Source organism: Pan troglodytes, chromosome 3, assembly GCF_028858775.2.
Source record: "Pan troglodytes isolate AG18354 chromosome 3, NHGRI_mPanTro3-v2.0_pri, whole genome shotgun sequence".
Lineage (NCBI taxonomy): Eukaryota > Metazoa > Chordata > Mammalia > Primates > Hominidae > Pan > Pan troglodytes.
Window position 1 is genome coordinate 4,732,288 of NC_072401.2, and position 18,766 is coordinate 4,751,053.

At 53.1% G+C, this 18,766-nt stretch overlaps 2 protein-coding genes across 11 annotated transcripts in view; one reads left to right on the forward strand and one right to left on the reverse strand.

Moving 5' to 3' along the window:
* The window catches only part of NSG1 (neuronal vesicle trafficking associated 1), a 32,448-nt gene extending 20,817 nt beyond the window's left edge, over positions 1-11,631 (forward strand). For all 3 annotated transcript variants that reach the window (XM_001154850.7, XM_009447298.5, XM_009447297.5), the window contains 2 exons: positions 2,152-2,262; positions 9,808-11,631. In XM_001154850.7, coding sequence (XP_001154850.1) covers positions 2,152-2,262; positions 9,808-10,008 — 312 coding nt within the window. In that variant the 3' untranslated portion in view covers positions 10,009-11,631. The remainder of the gene's footprint in view (positions 1-2,151; positions 2,263-9,807) is intronic.
* Positions 11,632-12,046: 415 nt separating this feature from the next.
* Positions 12,047-18,766, reverse strand: part of STX18 (syntaxin 18) — a 122,792-nt gene continuing 116,072 nt past the window's right edge. For 6 of the 8 annotated variants that reach the window (XM_063809327.1, XM_001154387.7, XM_054682724.2 and 3 more), the window contains 4 exons: positions 17,768-17,826; positions 16,120-16,189; positions 13,473-13,553; positions 12,047-12,718 (listed from right to left, as the gene is read on the reverse strand). In XM_063809327.1, coding sequence (XP_063665397.1) covers positions 12,623-12,718; positions 13,473-13,553; positions 16,120-16,189; positions 17,768-17,826 — 306 coding nt within the window. In that variant the 3' untranslated portion in view covers positions 12,047-12,622. Of the gene's footprint in view, positions 12,719-13,472; positions 13,554-16,119; positions 16,190-16,664; positions 17,827-18,766 lie in introns of all 8 variants that reach the window. The other 2 variants (XR_010156404.1, XM_024356002.3) reach the window with 2 other exon arrangements.

Consider the following 18,766-nt stretch of genomic DNA (forward strand, 5'->3'; position numbering starts at 1 on the left):
AGCCAGGCGGAGTGCGAGAGCAGCCTGGGCTGGGGTCTCAGGGTCTTGGTGCTGCCCTTGTCCTGCTCCGGGCACTGTGCTGAGAGCCCCTGGGACCGATGAATCTGGCAGCACAATGGACAGGAATCTGACTGCAGAGAGGCCACGTCCTTCAGCTCTGAGCCACCCCATTCAGCTGGTCCTGTGGCCAGGGCTCCCTGCAGTCAGGATGCAGGCTCGGGGACAGTTGTGAGGCCTGGACATGAAGACCTCGGGGAAGTGGAGGCAGGGGATGAGCTGCAGTGACTAGTGTGGCTCTCCAGGCATCTGCAGCCTTGCAGAGACGGGGAGGTGGTGGAGGTGTCGTCCCATGTCATAGGGAAGGAGTCTGTGGCTCAGAGAGGTTAAGGGGCTTCCAAGGTGGTGAGGCTGGTAAGCTGCGAAGGTGCAGAGCTGCAGGCAGAATCTGCACCCTGGGCCCTGGTGCCGGGGCCTGAGCGGCTTGCAGGGGGTGCATAGGGGCTCCCAAAGAGAAGGAGGGTTAGCCTCAGCATTCACGGCAGGGTGGCCGCCCGTCTTCCAGGTGACCATGCTGCGCGGCTGATAGGACACTTTCTCACGCACATCTCCTGCTTCCCCAGGACCAGTGCCTGGGATGCCCTTGGTCTCCTATCACAGATGGGAACTGGGGACTGCATGGTGTTAGGGGACTCCAAGCCTAGAGTTCCTGAAGCGGGCAGGGCTCAGGAGGGCACTCTGCTGGAGGGTCTACCCAGCTGAGCTTCGGGACTGCAGCCTTAGGAAGCAGCAGAGCTCCCCAGTTCTTTAACCTTGTTGGCTGTAGGGTCTGTATGTGGCCAGGGGAGAGTCCCAGCCCCTTGCAGCCCCCAGGCTGCTGGGAGGGGCGGTGGGGAGCGAGCAGCTCTGTGCATGTTCATACGATTACGGAGGCCCTGCCACCTGCTGGCACCTGGCATCCTCCCACCCGGCCAGGGAGCCCCATCGCTCTCTCTGCCTCTCTGGGCAGGCGGAGGGCCATCTGCACGCTGTTTTAGCTTTTTATTGATTGATTTATTTTGAGGTAGAGTCTCGCTCTGTCACCCAGGCTGGAGTTCAGTGGCACTATCTCAGCTCACTGCAGCCTCTGCCTCCCGGGTTCAAGCGATTCTCCTGCCTCAGCTTTCCTGAGTAGCTGGGATTACAGGTGCGCACCAACATGCCCGGCTAATTTTTATTTTTAGTAGAGATGGGGTTTCGCCCTGATGGCCAAGCTGGTGTCGAATTCCTGACCTCAGGTGATCCACCCACCTCGGCATCCCAAAGTGCTGGGATTACAGGTGTGAGTCACCACGCCCAGCCCGTTTTGGCTTTGAGACATACTCTCGTCCCTGCCAGGCTCCCTGGCAGCCGGGTGAGTGCCTTCAAGGTCCGGGTCCAGTGTCATCTAGTGACCCGTGCCCCACGCCCTCCAGCCGGGGCAGGCTGTCCCCCTCCAAGCCAGCTGTCTTGCAGCTGTCGTGAGTTCATCTGTAAACACCAGCTGAACACCTACTGTGTGCTGGGGCTGTCTAGTGCTCAGCATACCATGGTGAAGAAAACCGAATCCCTGTCCCTGAGGACACTTAATTAACCACATGGGAAACCGCCGAGGGCAAAGGCCAATGGGGCTGCAGAGGTTCTGTCTTTCCTGGTCCCACGCAAAAGCAGGCTGGTGTCCATGCGACACTGCGTCCCAGCACTGAGGCCAGGGCTCAGGACACATTTGCTGAGCGGATGCTTGGCTGGTAGCTGATGCACCACCGCCGTGATGGGGCAGTGGGCAGCCCAACCCCACTTCTCAGACATGTGTCTTAGTGGCCCGAGAGCTGCCTGGGCAACAGTGGGGCTTCTTCATATCTGTACCCTGAGCTCTCTATGCAGGACCTTGGGTACTAAAAATAACTAATTTAAAATGAAGGTCACTTACGAATATGGTGAAAAATTAAAATGTTACCAAAAAATTGCCCAGTGAACAGTGATGCTTCTAACCTCTTGTGCCCAGCTGCCCTTCCCAGGTTCTTCCAGAGATAGTCTCTGCACATGCTGTGTGTGAGGGGGCCTTCGTGTGCGGGTGTGTGTGTGTCTGTCCTGCTGCCTTCTGGCCACCCCTGACAGTCCCGCCTCTGCCCACAGGTCTCCGTGCTGGTCCTCTTCGCCCTGGCCTTCCTCACCTGCGTCGTCTTCCTGGTTGTCTACAAGGTGTACAAGTATGACCGCGCCTGCCCCGATGGGTTCGTCCTCAAGGTAAAACTCCGTTTTCCCCCAGAGGCCCTGGGACGCCTTTGCACCCCATGTTCTCTCCCTTGAACTCAAGGCTGCTCCTGCCGTCTCCCCCAGCTGGCCCAGGGACAGGCCTTAGAGCAGCAGGGGGCCAGTGTCAGGAGTGTCCCTGCGGAAGGCCCACCTGGAGAGCAGGGCAGGTAGGCAGGGGGCACATGAGACCCACAGGAAGGAAACTCCCGGACTTGGCCCCTGGGAGCTGACCTCAGCAGTCCGGGGAAGGGCCCTCCTCGAAAGTGGGCCCAGCCAGGGGCTGCCGTGGGAAATGCCCAGGATGACACCTACCGGATCCCGGCGGATTGCTCTGGGGGAGGGAGGGAGAGAGGCGGGACCATGTCCGCCACATGAAAGAGGAGAGGATGTACTGGGGGAAGCCAAGTCCCACAGAGAGGAAGGCCTTGCCCAAGGCCACGCAGGGAAAGGGGAGCAGGGCTGGGGGGCACACCCACCCTCCTGACCCGTGTCCCTCTCCTGCCTGTCCCACCGCAGGAGCCACACTGGTGCTGGGCTCTCTACAGGCATGGAAATGCTCGCTTTGCATATATAATGCTCATTCCCAAAAGCCCACAAGTGACATGCAAGGCAACGGGATTAAAGGGAGGGGAGATAAGGGTGGAAAGAGAAGACGGAGCCAGGGGAGGCCTGGCCACGCATCACTTAGTGACGGGAATACGTCCTGAGAAACGCGTTGTTAGACGATTCCATCATTGTGCCAGCCTCACAGAGTGTCCTGTACACCCACACGGCCCAGCCTGCTACACACCCGGGCTGGAGGGTATGGCCGACTGCTCCTAGGCCACAAACCTGGACAGCATGTTGCTATACTGAACGATGTAGGCAGTTGTCACACGATGGTAAGTATTTGTGTATCTAAACATAGAAGAGGTCCAGTAAAAACACGGTATAAAAGATAACGCATGGTCCACCTGAATAGGGCAGTTCCATCATGAATGCAGCTTGCAGGACTGGAAGCTGGTCTGGGTGGGTGAGTGAGGGAGTGGGTGGTGAGTGAATGCGAAGGCCGAGGCATGGCTGTGCACTCCTGTAGACGAGTGAGCGCTGGACATGTGGGCTACACTCCATTCATAACATACTCTTTCTTCAGTAATAAATTAACCTGAGCTCACTGTAACCTTTTTACTTCATAAACTTTTTGTGTGTGTGTGACAGAGTCTCGCTCTGTTGCCCAGGCTGGAGCGCAATGGCGCAGTCTTGACTCACTGCAACATCTGCCTCCCGGGTTCAAGCGATTCTCCTGCCTCAGTCTCCTGAGTAGCTGGGATTATAGGTGTGCGCCACCACCCGGCTAATTTTTGTATTTTTAGTAGAGACGGGGTTTCACCATGTTGGCCAGGCTGGTCTCGAACTACTGACCTCAGGTGATCCACCCACCTCGGCCTCCCAAAGTGCTGGGATTACAGGCGTGAGCCACCACACTCGGCCAATAAACTTTTAAAATGTAAGTTTTTGACTCTTTTGTAATAACACTTAGCTTAAAGCTCAAACATGTCGCACAACTGTATATTATTTTTCTACATGTGCTTTTTCTATTAAAAATTTTTTAAATTCTTTTTTTACTTCCAACACATTTTTGTTAAAGCTAAGGACACAGACACACACATTAGCTAGGCCTGCACAGGGTCAGGATCCACAGTATCACCGCCTTCTGCCTCCACACCCTGTCCCACTGGAAGGTCTTCAGGAGCAGTGACAGGCACAGGGCTGTCATCTCCTAGGATAACAATGCCAGGCCAGGTGCGGTGGCTCACGCCTGTAATCCCAGCACTTTGGGAGGCCTAGGTGGGTGGATCACCTGAGGTCAGGAGTTCAAGACCAGTCTGGCCAACATGGTGAAACCCCATCTCTACTAAAAATACAAAAATTAGCCAGGCATAGTGGTGCATGCCTATAATCCCAGCTACTCAGGAGGCTGAGGCAGGAGAATCGCTTGAACCCAGGAGGCGGAGGTTGCAGTGAGCTGAGATCGCGCCACTGCACTCCAGCCTGGGCGACAGAGGGAGACTCCGTCTAAAAACAAAACAAAACAAAACAAAACAAAACATTGCCTTCTTCCAGAATCTCTCTTGGAGGAGCTCCCTGAAGCTCTTTTAGAGTTAACTTTTTTTTTTAATAACTAGGCATGCACTCTAAAATACTGATTAAAAAGTATAGTATGGTAACATAAACAAGTAACATACGCGTTTATTGTCACTGTCAAGTATTATGTTCTGTATGTAATTGTATGTGCAAGACGTTTATACAGCTGACAGTGCAGGGTGTGTGTGTATACCAGCACCTCCGCAAAGTGAGGAGTGTGTTGTGTTCCGTCTACACAGTGGCTGCGAGGTCACCAGGCGACAGGAGGTTTCAGCTCCGTGACAGTCTTATGGGGCCACCGTGGCATGTGGTCCATCGTTGACCCGAATGCTGTTATGCCGCGCGTGGCTGTAAAACGCACTTGCTGGTTCCCCACAGGGAGGAGGGGGTGGCTAAAACTGCCTTCCCTATCCTGCAAGCCCAAGTCCCGCTGGATACCTGGCCTGGGTGGGAGACGACCCAGGAGATGAAGCCCCAGTCCTGTGTCCGGCTGCAGATGAGACTCGCGGCCACAATGGAAGGGGCCTGGCACCTTTTGTTTAAAAGGCGCTCCAGGTGATTCCCATCCACAGCCAGCCTTGGGAATTGAGAGTCCCCTGATAAGTTGTTCTGGAGTGATGTCCTGTGGGACTTTGGCATTTTCCACTAGCATCTAATGAGGGGGTGTCCTTTCCGGAGAAGGCACCTAGGAGGGCCAGGGAGCTGCTGGTCTGTATCCAGCTGCCCTTGGCCGAAGCTGGAGAAAGGAGAGGCGTGAGTTCAGGAAGTCCCCTTGACCTCTTCCCTCCATATTTGTGCGTGTGTTTGTCACACACAAACGCTAGGCAGCTTGTGTGGGGCTTTTACACCTGTTGCTCACGTAATCCATACACTCGGTAGCTGTGGGCTCCTGTTATCCATACACTCAGTAGCTGGCTCTGAACTTCCCAGAGTCAGTGTGAGATGCTCATTTCCAGGGCTTGGCACTGCTGAGATTAAAATAAAGCAGGAGAAGCCAACTGTTTCTAGCACTGAGCATGTGCACAGGGAAGCCTGGCTTGGCAGCTGTCACTGGGTAGCTTGGGTTTGGGTTTCGTTTAGGTTTTGTTTTTTGCTGATATGAGGACGCAGAGAGTCCTTACGCGATTAGCAGGAAAGGCTGGAATTCACGTTGTCCAGCCCAAGTCCCTTTTTCTCCTTGCACGTCATGCTGTCCTTCAGGCTCCCGACATTCAGCTCTTCCTCCCTTGGGCAGGCATGTACGTGGCACCCACCCCATGCCAGCAGCTCTTGCTATTGTTCTAGGCGCTGGAACACAGCCGAGAGCCAGTCAGGTACAGCCCCCTGCCTTCACGAGGCTCTTACATTCTCAGATGAATGGTGAGGAAGTCAGTCGTACACTGAATGTGAAGGCTATAGACAGACAGGAAAGAGGGCCCAGGGGTTGGGCATGGGCATGTGGGCGATAGTTTCTAGAAGGACGGTCCACATTGGAGGAGCGGGTCTCCAGGAGGTGAGCCAGGGAGCTTGCGGGTCTTGGGGGAGTGTGCCCAGCCAAGGAAAGCCCCCACCCTTTCACTCAGGTTTTATTCAGCAAGCCCCGTCCATGCCCTAGGCTGGGGCTGGGAGAGTTTGAGTCTGTTTTGGAGGCTGAGAGGACACCAGGGCTTTACAACAAACAGAAGCAGAGGGTGCGGGCTTCAGGGAATGAGGGCAGTGCTGGCCCTGACCCAGTGGGAGGGGGTTTTTGATGTTAGAGGAGCACAGAGGGAGCAGCGGGCGGTGGGGGCGTGCTGGTGGGGGTGTGCTGGTGGGGGGCCAGCCACAGGCACAGGGAGGCGGCAGAGGATGAACCAGCTTACGGCCAGAGCGGGTGCATCCTGAGTGCCAGGCACAGGCCCCTGGAGGAGGGGGAAGTGATAGGGTGACCTCTTGGGTCGCCTGGGGAGGCTGGAGATGGGAAGGGAGAGACGGGGCAGTGAGATGACCAAGGAAACTGCTGCAGTGGCTGAGGGAAGAGAAGACTGGGGCGCTGGGGATGGAGGGGAGACTGCAGACTGGAGAACTGATTTAATCTGGGAGGCAGAGGGGTAAAAGGAAAGGGCCTGGTGCAGAGCTAGTTACTGAGGGAGGCCGATGTCATGGAGAGGGAGCAGGGGCAGGCCCAGGAGCTGGCCCTGAGCCGGAGAGAGGACAGCAGAGGACAGCTTCCTGGGGGCCAGAAGTCCCCATCGAAACTGGCTACTTACAAATAACTGAGGCCAGTGGCTTCACCAGCTGCCCTGGAGCTTCCTTCCTGGCTCATCCTCTCTGGGCCTGGAGCAGGTTCCCCACAGGGAGGAGGGGGTGGCTAAAACTGCCTTCCCTATCCTGCAAGCCCAAGTCCCGCTGGATACCTGGCCTGGGTGGGAGACGACCCAGGAGATGAAGCCCCAGTCCTGTGTCCGGCTGCAGATGAGACTGGCGGCCACAATGGAAGGGGCCTGGCACCTTTTGTTTAAAAGGCGCTCCAGGTGATTCCCATCCACAGCCAGCCTTGGGAATTGAGAGTCCCCTGATAAGTTGTTCTGGAGTGATGTCCTGTGGGACTTTGGCATTTTCCACTAGCATCTAATGAGGGGGTGTCCTTTCCGGAGAAGGCATCTGGGAGGGCCAGGGAGCTGCTGGTCTGTATCCAGCTGCCCTTGGCCGAAGCTGGAGAAAGGAGAGGCGTGAGCTCATGAAGTCCCCTTGATCTCTTCCCTCCATATTTGTGCGTGTGTTTGTCACACACAAACGCTAGGCAGCTTGTGTGGGACTTTTACACCTGTTGCTCACAGAATGCATCCAGAAGCCCTGTGAGGTGGATGCTGTTATATCCCCATTTTACCAGTGGTTAGAGGGTGTACAGAGGCTCTTCCGTGGAGCCCAAGGTCACGCCCTTCAGTTCACTTGGTACAGTCAGCATGTACTAAGTACCTCCTACTGTGTGCACACTGGACTCGACACCTTGAGGGCAGGGACCTCAGAGCCCCAGGCAGTGGGGAGGGGTCAGGCTCTTTCTGGACAGCCACTCCCAGTGGCCCCAAGCTGAGGCATATCGCGAGGAGGGTCAAAAAGGCAGATGTGGCCTGAGAGGACACTAGGTTTCTACCTCTGCCTTTAAAAAAAAAAAAAAAAAAACCATGAAATTACTACAAGTTTTATAAAAAAGTTTTAAACATAATGGGGAAAGTGCCCCAAATCCCACATTTTTATACTGGCTTTTCCCTTTATATTGGCCATTCTTTTTTTTTCATGTAGACAGGTTACACGTTCTTGCTATGTTGCCCAGGCTGGTCTCGAACTCTTGGGTTTGCTCAAGTGATCCAACCTCAGCCTCCCAAAGTGCTGCGATTATAGGCATGAGCCATCGCACCCGGATCTTAGTGGCTACTCTTTTCCAGTGCTGACTGAGTGCTGGGTGCTGGGAACACACTTACTTAGCTACCTCAGTCCTCCCGTGCCCCACAAGACAGGTCCGTCATCAGCTTCACTTCACAGGTGAGGGAATGAGGCCCAGAGAAGTTGGGGAACCTCCCCAAGCTCCTCCACGTGCAGGCCCAGCTGAGTCATGCTCCTCTCGAGGCACACACCCCACAGGTGAGGGTGGCTCTGTATGAGATGGGTATGGGGGGCGGCAGGAGCCTCTCAGAAAGCCTTCCCTGGCCCATGTGGGCTCACGGCAAGGCCTCTGCATTCTGCTTCTGCTGGGAAGCCCTTCACCCCCTGGGGTGCTCGCCACCATGGGCACCAAGGTGCCTCCCCAGCCTTGCCTTTGGGCAGCCACGTTGTCTGGGAGGCATCTGGGGACTCCATCTGTCCTTCTCCCTGGGCGGGGCACCTGTAGGGCAGGGCCGTTTCTGAGCCATCTCGTATGCCAGCCCTGAGCGGGGCCGCCACTCCACAGGTGTTGGCTGCATCAGGTCTTGCAGGACTCTGCTGGGTGCCGAGGTGGGAGGGAAGAGGGGAACCCTTGGTCCGTTTCCCTGAGGGATGACGAGCAGCAGATGGAGAGGACAGCGTGAAGGGGCGTGGCGGTGAGGCTGGAGGGGAGTTTGTCTGGCCTGCAGACCCTCCTTCCTGATGCACGCGCTGCCGGTCTGAATGGGCTGTTTGTTCTGTAGCGTGTCAGGTGCTTCCCGATGTCCTGGTGGGGCTGAGATCAAGACGCTGTTGATAAAAGGGCTGTACTTCAGTGGTGTCTTTTGGCTTTATCTTTTCTGTCCACACTGTGACCTGGGGCACATCCTGGCTTCTTTACTTGAGCCACTGTGCATTGACTTGAGTCCTCAGCAACACGGTGGTGTGACTCATTAGCCGCATTTTATAGGTGAGGGACCTGAGATTCAGAGAGAAAACACTCCTCACGTGAACTCAGCTGGTACGGTGGGCCTGGCTCCAAAGCTTCCCTTCTCCTGTAGCGCCGCCCTCCTGCCAGTGGCAGCCCCTGAACACTGGATGCGGGGCAGTGTTGGTGAGAAGCACATTCCATTTGTCATTTCTCTTCTGAAAATAGCTCTTTGTTCACAAGGGCCTTGCAGGTATAAAGTATTCTCATCTTTAGACTTCAGGGTTCAATGAGCTGGTAACAGAGAATGGATTCCCCATGGGGGCTGGGTGGCATCAGGAGCTGATCCCTGTACACCTGCCTTAAGCCCGTGGAGGTGAGCCACTCACCTCAAGGACAGGCTGCAGCCACAGCTGCCAAAACAGGGAAAACGCCCCCGGCCCTGCCTGAACCACAGGGCCTGGCCTGCAGGGAATGGGGGTGTGGATTTGCTGCCAGAATCCGCTTCCTGATAAACCTCTGTAAGACCCAAGTGCTGTCTCGCACACCCCCAACCCACGGCCCCTCCCTACCCCCTCGCCATCTTCCCAGCCCCTAGTCATGACCACCTAGTGGCTCTGTGTGCCTCTTCTGACTCCCGCCCCAAGGCCCCTCTCTGCTCTGGTTTCCTTTGCCTTGAGTGCTGCCCCTCCCTCATCTCACCTAGCTAAGGGCTGCTGAGAACCTAGCTCAAGGGAAGCTCTTCTCACTTCCCTTCCGTCCTCATTTGAATTGGTTGTTTTGGGATATTTCATAAGTGTTGTTGTTTTCCAATTGATTAAAAATGACAACTAGTGCAAGATCTTCAGTGAAGTAAGGCCTGCTGTCCCATTACACTGGCACCCTTGGAGCCCAAGTGCCCATCTGCCATGGCACTCACCAGCCAGTCTATTAAGAATAATCAAGGCCAGGCTTCCCCTGTGCTGTGCTCTCTGAGGGCAAGATCCATGCCCGTTTTTGCTCATCACTGTGTCTATTCCTCCAAGCTCAGGGAAGGTGCTCAGTAACTGTTGGCTGCCAACTGGAGACACACTGGCACCCCCTCTTGCACCGACGCGTGCTCTCAATGGCCTCTTGTCTTTCAGAACACCCAGTGCATCCCAGAAGGCTTGGAGAGCTACTACGCGGAGCAAGACTCCAGTGCCCGGGAGAAATTTTACACAGTCATAAACCACTACAACCTGGCCAAGCAGAGCATCACGCGCTCCGTATCGCCCTGGATGTCAGTTCTGTCAGAAGAGAAGCTGTCCGAGCAGGAGACTGAAGCGGCTGAGAAGTCAGCTTAGCGGGATGGGCAAGTTCCTTACAATGTGTCACTTGCAAATAACAAAGGGACTTTGAGGGACATTTCATTAAATATAATTACTGATACTTTAGAGGTTACTCATTTACGGTGCAATTGCTTCTGTTTGCTAATGCTGCTTTGCAAATAAAACTTGCTGCCGACCACCCACGGGCATAAAATCAAGTGCATTTCAGCATTGCCTAAAGAGCTCTGACACCACTTTTCATGTTAAGATCTTCATTTAGCTCCTTTACTGGGATTTATTGGATGCTGTCAAAAAATAAATTTACACTGGATATGCCAAGGGTTTGGATCTCAGATAAATGCATTTTGTGGAATTGATTTTCTGAACCGACCCTGCTGTCTGCAAACCTTCCTCCATAGCCATATCTAGAGTGATCTCTCGCTGTGCTAAGAGCAAGCCTACTTCGCATTTCTTCCTCGGCCATCAGCGGGTAACACTGCTGACTGCTGCCAAGGTGCACTGTAGTAAGTAAGTGGCATAGAGAATGAGGAAAAAGACCCACCCGCCCCTCCCTGTGCTGACTCCTGAGTCGGGGTGGGACGGCCCTGCAATGTGGCAGGCTCGGTGTGGATTGACTACTCCCTCCCCTCTGACTCTGGCGTCTTGGTAAGGAGGGAGGGGCACCACCCATCTGGGTGGAGACAGCTGGGGTTCGCTCCAGTGTGTGTAGACTGGCAGAGCATGTGAGGGAGAGGGCTGGGAAGAGACGGCCCTGGGCCCGTGAGGTGCAGAACTCTCCCTGCAGGTAGTCTGTCTGCTCTGTGATGTGCTGATAGGAAAGAGCCCCCACTGGCCCTCTGGTTCACTTCTATTATGAATAAATTTGCACCAATAGCCCCATTAGTTTTTAAAGAAATGAGCTGGGTGGGAAAAGTGGAAATGTAATTTCTGGTAAGCTTGAGCTACTTTAATTTTTATTCTATGAAACTGATATCCCTTGATGTGGGAAACAGGCAGGAAAGGCTGTGGGGTGGGGGTGGGGGACTGGTGTGGCACCGTGCAAACAAAATGACAAATTTCAACTCACGATCTTTGTAAGAAAATTGTTCCAGTTTGAATCTTGATATTAAAGTTTATGTTTACAAAATTGCCAGTTAGATGAACTAAGTGTGTAAAACAAATAGAAAAGACATTCGCAGACATTTCTTCTATGTTATTGAATGTGTTGTTTCTGGTATACATGTCAAAAGTTTCAGTTTTTTAGATCAGAAATAAACAACAAATAGTGTGAGATGTGTTGTGAACAGGCATGGTGACCGTGGTCAGCGCCACTCTTGTTTCCTGAAATGTGCTTCTAAGACAGAAAATGTATTTTCTCATCAAGGGTGTCTGGAGACACAGACCGTGACCTTGGCGCAGCGGTGTGCATCAGAGGCGTGTGCTGAGAAGGGTGGTGTTAAGCTGTGGAAAATGACTCAAGAGCAATAAATCAGTGCCAAAGCTTCCCTGCGCATCTGAATAGACACAAGTGAAGCCCGTGTGCGCACAGTGCAGAGGCCGAGCCTGTATTTCCAGGTAGACGTGGACTTTATTGACTGTGAATTCATTTACATGTAACTTCTGACATTTCACTCTGTGCAAATAAAGAACATGAGGATACCTGTGCTGCCCAGTGGACTGTCTGTACACACACGCATTTCACCAGGCGCAGTGCAGACTGTCTCATGCCCATGTGGGCGCTGGGATGCTTTCTTTACAGATGTCTCACGCCTTCAGTTACACATAGGTGTTCCTGTTTACAGTTCCTGGAGGTCAGAAGCACAGGCACGGGAGAAGCAGGCCCGTTCTTCCATGGCCCACTTCTTCCTTTGAACAAAGGCTCCTTGGACCCAGTGGCGGGAAACTGGCCCTCCCACACCCCCTGCCTGCTCTGGGGGCAGCAGTCTTTGGAGGAGTAATGCCAGGCAGCCCCTCACTGAGGGCCCCAGTCTCCCCTGCATTTCTTCCCTGATTGATTGATAGGAGGTGGCTGGGCTGCCACTGAATTTGTCAACTTAGACTCATTGACAACACATTAAGGGGCTGTAATTATATTTATTAGATTAACAAGGCAGATGTGAATTTTCTCTTCTATAATCCAGTAAGTCTGTGTATTCGTTGACTCAGACAGACAAGAAGCCACAAGGAAACAAAGAAGTAATCATTTGTTGAGAGACGTTATTAACTATGATCTTCCCTGAAGCTACCGGGATGGGAAAGGTCAGTGTCTTCCTTTGAACCCTGAGACAATTAGGGGCTCTTGAGGCCTGCTGTGCCCCTGCTACTGGAGCAGCACCCCGCCAAGGCAGCCTCAAGTTCAGGAGCAGCTAATCACCCGCTCCTGCATTCAGTCTGTCTTGCCTGATGCGGGCTACGCAGGCTGCCTCCCATTGGTGTGCACTGTTTCCTTTTTCAGCTGCTAAATGGGCTGAACACCATCGGCCTGGGGTATCCCTTTTTGGGGAATACGTCTGTCTGTCTGAACTCCTTTCCCTTCAAATGGCACTGTGATAAAATCTGGTCATACCATGCTCCAGCACTGGAAGTACACGAAAGCACGCAGTCTGTGAGTGCCCATGAGGACTCTCGTGCTGGGCCCCCGTGGCCCCGGCTAGCTGTCGTACCAGTCGAGGAAGAGCAAGGAGAAGGAGCACATCACGAGGAAGAAGAGGATCCACACGCGGAAGCCAGCGTTGTTTTTAATGGCCTGGGCAGGGACGGGAGCACAGGTGTTTTTATCACACAGGATTTTGGTTTGAGCAGCCCTGAAATGCCCCCCTCTTCCCACGTGCTCTCCTGATCCTGGCTGTAACTATGGGTGTCGTTCCATCTGTGCTTACCTTGAATAGATGGCTTTTGAGATCCACCAGAAGACAAATGGGTTCTATTTCCCTCTGTTTGGCCATCATTTGGGTCCTGCACAATTCTCCCTCAACACAACTCTCGGAATCACTCCCTTCTGTCCCAGGGTTAAAGGCCCCGAGCAGAGTGTGACCGCAAGCTTTGTGTTTCCCAGTAACACGATGTCCGTGGTGACCCAACCCTGAGGACTGAGCTTGGGAAACGGTCCCCTCAACAGGATGGCTGCAGTGTCCTCGGTAAGCAAGGGCCAGGCTCTGACCCCTCGGTGGGGGCCAGCGAGCTACCCACGTACATCCCTGGACATGAAGAGCTGGCCTGACCCTGCCAGGAGTACCCCACCCACCCTGGATGGCTCTTTTGGAGGCTGCTGAGCCACTGCCTCTCGAAAGCAGCTGGAGGTGGGCGACAGGTGGTGGGTCTCATGAACACACGCAGCTCCGCTGGAACGGACCGTGGCCTCACGGTCACACAATTTTGTGATCAGCCCTGTGAGCTCTGCCCAGCAAGGCTCCTGGGCAGCTGTGCCGGCGAGACTAACACCCGCTGCTGGGACTCAGTGCTGCGCCACGTCGCACCTGGGGAACCTACACAGTGCCTACCTCTCTTATGTCTTCGTTGCCTTCCTTGATATTTTCCGTTGCCCCCACAACTAACTGGTGAATGCTGTCAATCTCAGCTTCCTGTGGAAGAAAAGATAAATACAAGTTGAGTATCCTTTATCCAAAAACCTGAAACCCAAAATGCTCCAACGAGCATTTCCTTTGAGTGTCATGTCAGCACTCAGAAAGTTTCAGATTTTGGAGCACTTAGGACTTCACATTTCGAAGTTTAGGGATGCTTGACATATACAGCCACTTCCTCCTCCCTGAAGCGTATATCATGACAAGAACAGTAGCCGTCACCAAGGGCTAACGGCTTTACTTGCATAGCCACAAATCCTCACAGCACCCCAAGAAGTAGGTATTTCCTCTATTTTATGAAACGGAAACTCACGGCTCAGAGAAGTTTACTAACTTGCCCAAAGTCACATCACACAGCAACCAAGTGGCAGGACTGAGACTTTTTTTTTTTTTGAGACAGGGCTTAAACGATCCTCCCACTTCAGCCTCCCAAGTAGCTGGGAGTATAGGCATGTGCCACCACGCCTGGCTAAATTTTTAAAATTTTTTGTAGAGATGGGGGTCTCCCTATGTTGCCCAGGCTGGTCTCGAACTCTTGAGCTCACACCATGCTCCCGCCTCGGCGTCCCAGAGTGCTGGGATTACAGGCATGAGCCACCGCGCAGGGCTGAGACCCCATCTTGTTGCAGTGCTCCTTCCGCCGCACCTACCATCCCTCCTGCGCCACTCGCTGGTGACAGGGACAAAAACCTAAGAGCTATTGTTTGTGGAGCAGCCACCATATGCCAGGGGCTTCCCTTCTAGTCTCTCATTTCTTTCTGAAGTCCACAGAAGTAAGCTTTAAAATGTATGTGCTTTGAAATACATATGCTAGCTTCAAAAATAGTGCTTTGTGTTTTACTATCATATCTCTTAAAAAACAGGCTAAAATTTAAAAATCAAAATAGGATGCAGGATGCTTACAGAGAACGTTTACTCCAAACAAAGCCTTGAAAAGCTTGAGAAGCGTGGGATAACACAGGGGGCGTCTGGCCCCGCAGGAGCAGAGACGGTGCTAGACGTCCTTACAAGCAGGAGTGCCTGCTTCTCTCCTCCTTTCGGTGGTGGTGAAGCTGCTTCCTAACAGGGTCGGGGCAGAATGAATGCTAGTGTGGGTTTTTAGAGAAACCTGACTGACACATTGTAGGGAGGAAGGCAGCATGTGGCCTCTGATTCCCAGCAATGAATATTACCGGGATGGCTTTGCCTCATCATCACCCCTTTTTAGAGAGTCTCAAAGTGTGAACTAAGTGACCACTGCCAAGGTTCCAATGAGAGAATCAATATGAACTACAATGCAACACTGATGGAAAAAACAAGAAAGACACATTGTTCCTCAGGACTTAGGAACTCCCAGTGGGCCGGGCACAGTGGCTCTCGTCTGTAATCCCAGCACTTTGGGAGGCCAAGGCAGGTGGATCACCTGAAGTCAGGAGTTCGGGACCAGCCTGGCCAAGATGGTGAAACCCCGTCTTTACTAAAAATACCAAAATTAGCCAGGCGTGGTGGCATGCCTGTAATCCCAGCTACTCAGGAGGCTGACGGAGGCAGGAGAATCGCTTGAACCTGGGAGGATGAGGTTGCAGTGAGCCAAGATAGCAACATTGCACTCCAGCCTGGGCGACACAGCAAGACTCTGTCTCCAAAAAAAAAAAAAAAAAAAGAAAAAAAAAAAGAAAAGAAAAAGAAACTCCCGGTGAGCCAAGGCAAGGCTCTGCCTATGCTCTGCACGCCCCTCCCAGGCCCCCTGGAGCCGCTGGGAGGTTTGAAGCAGGGTAGTGTTATTAAAAAGGGCAACTCCTATGAACCCGAACTTCCAAACCACTGTTAGACTTAATGTACCTCATTTACAATGATTTCACTCTGGCTGTGTGGTTTACGGAAAGTCATTTTGTGAGTGAAGTATCTTAAGTCAAGTAGTCCAGTTTAAAATACTGGAGAAAATTTTGTCTTTCAAACGTTCCCATGGTCTTTGGGTGCTAAAAATAAAAGGGCAAATTTATCAGGTCTTGAAAAGTTTTGCCAGTTATTGGCTGGAAGAATTTCAGAAAATTCACTTGAAAAGAACAATCCTATTTCCCACGCAGACACCATCCCTGAGGTGGCATGGACCGCGCGTTGTGAGAGGCCTGGGTCTGAGCTCCTGTAACCTACTGACTGAAAAGCAACTGCCCGTCAGCATCGTGCTGGGTGCTTCTGCAGTTATCTCTCAAGAGAATAACCCTGCAGGAGTCCCTCCCTCCTATAGATGGGAAACTGTAGCTTGTGGGGGCTACCTAGCTTACCCAGCACATCCAGAACCCTGACTGCCAGGCCTGGACTCTCCCACGTGCCACTGCATGTGCCACCACATGGGGTGGTCAGTGGGTCCCCTGTGGGGAGCTCCTCCTCCATCACACGTGTGCAGAGGCAGCTCTGGGTAGTGAGAGCTTTTCCCTGAGAAGCTCTGCGCACACACACCTGCTAGCAACACATGGCTCTGCTCCTGGCTGTGTAGAGCAGCAGCCTTTGGGAAAAATGTGTCGTGCTCTCAAGTACATTCCCCTTTGAGTGAAAACATACAGCTACTTTGTTTTTGTTTTTTTACCTGTTGCAAAACCTTTTCCGTGAATATCTCTTGGAGTCTGGAAATCTCAACCACTCTCCCTTCGATTTGCCTTCATAAAAAGAATAGATTACATATTAACTATTAGCACTTGGTAATCTAACAGGACTGTTACACACTTCTAAAGAAATCCTATCTTCTACGTGAAGGTGGGAGAGACAGAGGGGGCACACAGTGTCGGCTGGGGGAAGAGGAGATGGGAGAGGAAGGCGAACTCTCCTTACTGGGTCACCTTCCCTGTCTTCTGGCATAGCCTAGCACACTGGTCTTTTTGGAAGTCCACTCTACCATGCCAACTGACCCTCAGTCCCAAGAGGTGGGTGTGTGCAGTGCCCTTTGCATTCTGTGTCACTGCTCGGGGAATGGGGAGGGCCTGGTTATGCCCCAGTTACAGAAAGCAGTCTCCAGTAAGTTCTCTGCCTAGCCTCATCACCATGGTAACACATGGTGGGGATTCAGAAGGTCAGAATATGCTGATGATCCAGCTTTGTTAGTGCTCAGCAGGTTAAATAAAAAAGTGTATTTACCTTCAAACCAACTCCCTGTTCCAAGAAAAAAGCTCCTCTGATTCATTTAGAAAATGCCATGTCTTGGTTTGGCAACGGAGTGTTCTGTCGGATCTGAAACACTTGGGCTAGCCATCTTCCTGGTGTCAGGGGCAGCATGGGCTACCCTGGGGGGCGGGTGGGGGCACATCTATTTAGAAACAGAAGCTGGCCCAAGCTGAAGTCAACTGCTGTTCCAGCACAAAGCAGCGACAGGAAGTGACAGGAGGCAAAAAGTGGTGGGAGCTGAGCTCCTGGCCAGGTGGAAGCAGTGATGAATGCCAACAGTATCACAGTGGCAGGGGGCAGGGGAGGAGATGTGGGAGGAAAAGCCAGTGAGTATCTGGGCATGGGGGAGTAGCAGGGTGGGGGCGGCAGTGGGGCAGAGAGTGAAAGCTAGGCTGTCAGAGGAGGACTAGGAGGTCCATCTCTGAGGGCAGAAGGCGAAGAGCCCCTTGGAGGCTGACACCTACACTGAGAAAGTCCTCAGGCTGTGTGAGTGCAGCATCAGGATTGATTTTATTTGGGGGACATGTCCACAATACAACAGGCTCTGCAAAGTCCTGGGCCTTACTTTCAGCATGCTCCAAGCCTTCCCACAGAAACTAGAGGCTAATGGGTGCACGTGTGAGTGACCAAGGCCTTGCCTTCTGCATTCCTGACTCCCTGGTGGGTACAGGAGCAGGCAGACCCCAGTGGAACCATTTGCAGAAGAGGGCTTCCCTTGGTTAGCTGCCCTTCATGAGGGCCCCATTTCATTTCAGAGTCGCTGCGTGGAAACAGCCCGAATGGTGGTGGAAATTACACGCAGGTAATCTATAGTCACTCCTGTATCTCTCGGGGTGGGAAGCACCTGGGCCCACCGCAGCAGTGGCAGCAGGCAGGAGGTAACCCACAGGCCCACAAGCTGAGGGAGTTGTGGATTCAGGACACATGCCCACCCCAGCCCAGTCAAAATGGCTGAGGGGGGCTGCACCAGCCCAAGGGCCCCATGGGGATGCCTGGGCACCAAGGTAAATAAAGTTCCTAGTTCCTGGAAAAGTTGTAAAGCAGGCTATCAGCTCACAGAGGAGCTACAAACATACCTCACTTCATCAAACAAGCTGTTCATTTCACCAATTAGTCGCTGATTTTCCTGTTCAAACTGTGAGGAAACAGACACACTCAGGATGACATCATAGTGAACTTAGGCAAGAGTCTAGCAAGAAAGCGGACCTACGCTCCAGGAATCACTGCCAAAGCCCCCATTTCCAGCTGCAGCAACGTGGCAGCCGGTGCTGGACGACCGTTAGCATTAGTGTGAACAACGTCCCTGCTTTCAGGAGAAAGTTTTAAAAAACAGCTGTGCTGCCTGGTAATTGACTTCTCCATCTCAACCACTGCACTCCAGGGGTACAAGCTGACTGCTATGGCTGTAGCTGTATCTACCTACCCGCTCTCCCCTGGGATCCCACGGCCTGCTTCCTGACTCTGGTACCATTATTAAGAAAATTCTTTTGTTGTTGTTTTCTCTCATGAACTATACTGAAGGACTATATATATTTTTTAATATGGAGAAGGATCTGGTGTGGGGAGGGTCTGGAGAGGAAGGGGAGGTGGGCAGCTTGGCCGAGCTGCCTCTGGGCCCCTCTGACTTCAGAGCCTGGCCACTCCACTGCTCAACAGGGACAGAGGCCCAGAGCCAGAGGAGCATGTTTCCCAGTGCTCAGGCTGGGTGAGGACGGGTGCCCTGACACCAAGGATACATGGGAGCTTCTTGGAGCTGAGTGAGCTTGGCACAGACAGTTGCTCTCCCAGCCATTCTTGCCAGTTTGATATGGGCCAAAGAAAAGGATGGAAGCTCCTGAAACTCAGCACAGAGAATGGACAGGAACAGCTCCTTGCCCTCACTGCAGGCCCCCACAGCCCTGTCCTCGTGTGTCCACTCAACTCCCGCAATGTGCAGGGAGTCAGGGGCGTCCTGCATTTCCTCCCCGATGCATCCCGCAGGCCCCACTTCTCCAGGACACCTACCCTGGCCCCTAAGCTCAAACTTATTTCTCATATTCCTATCCTTGGCCTACCATTTTCTGAAAATATCTTAG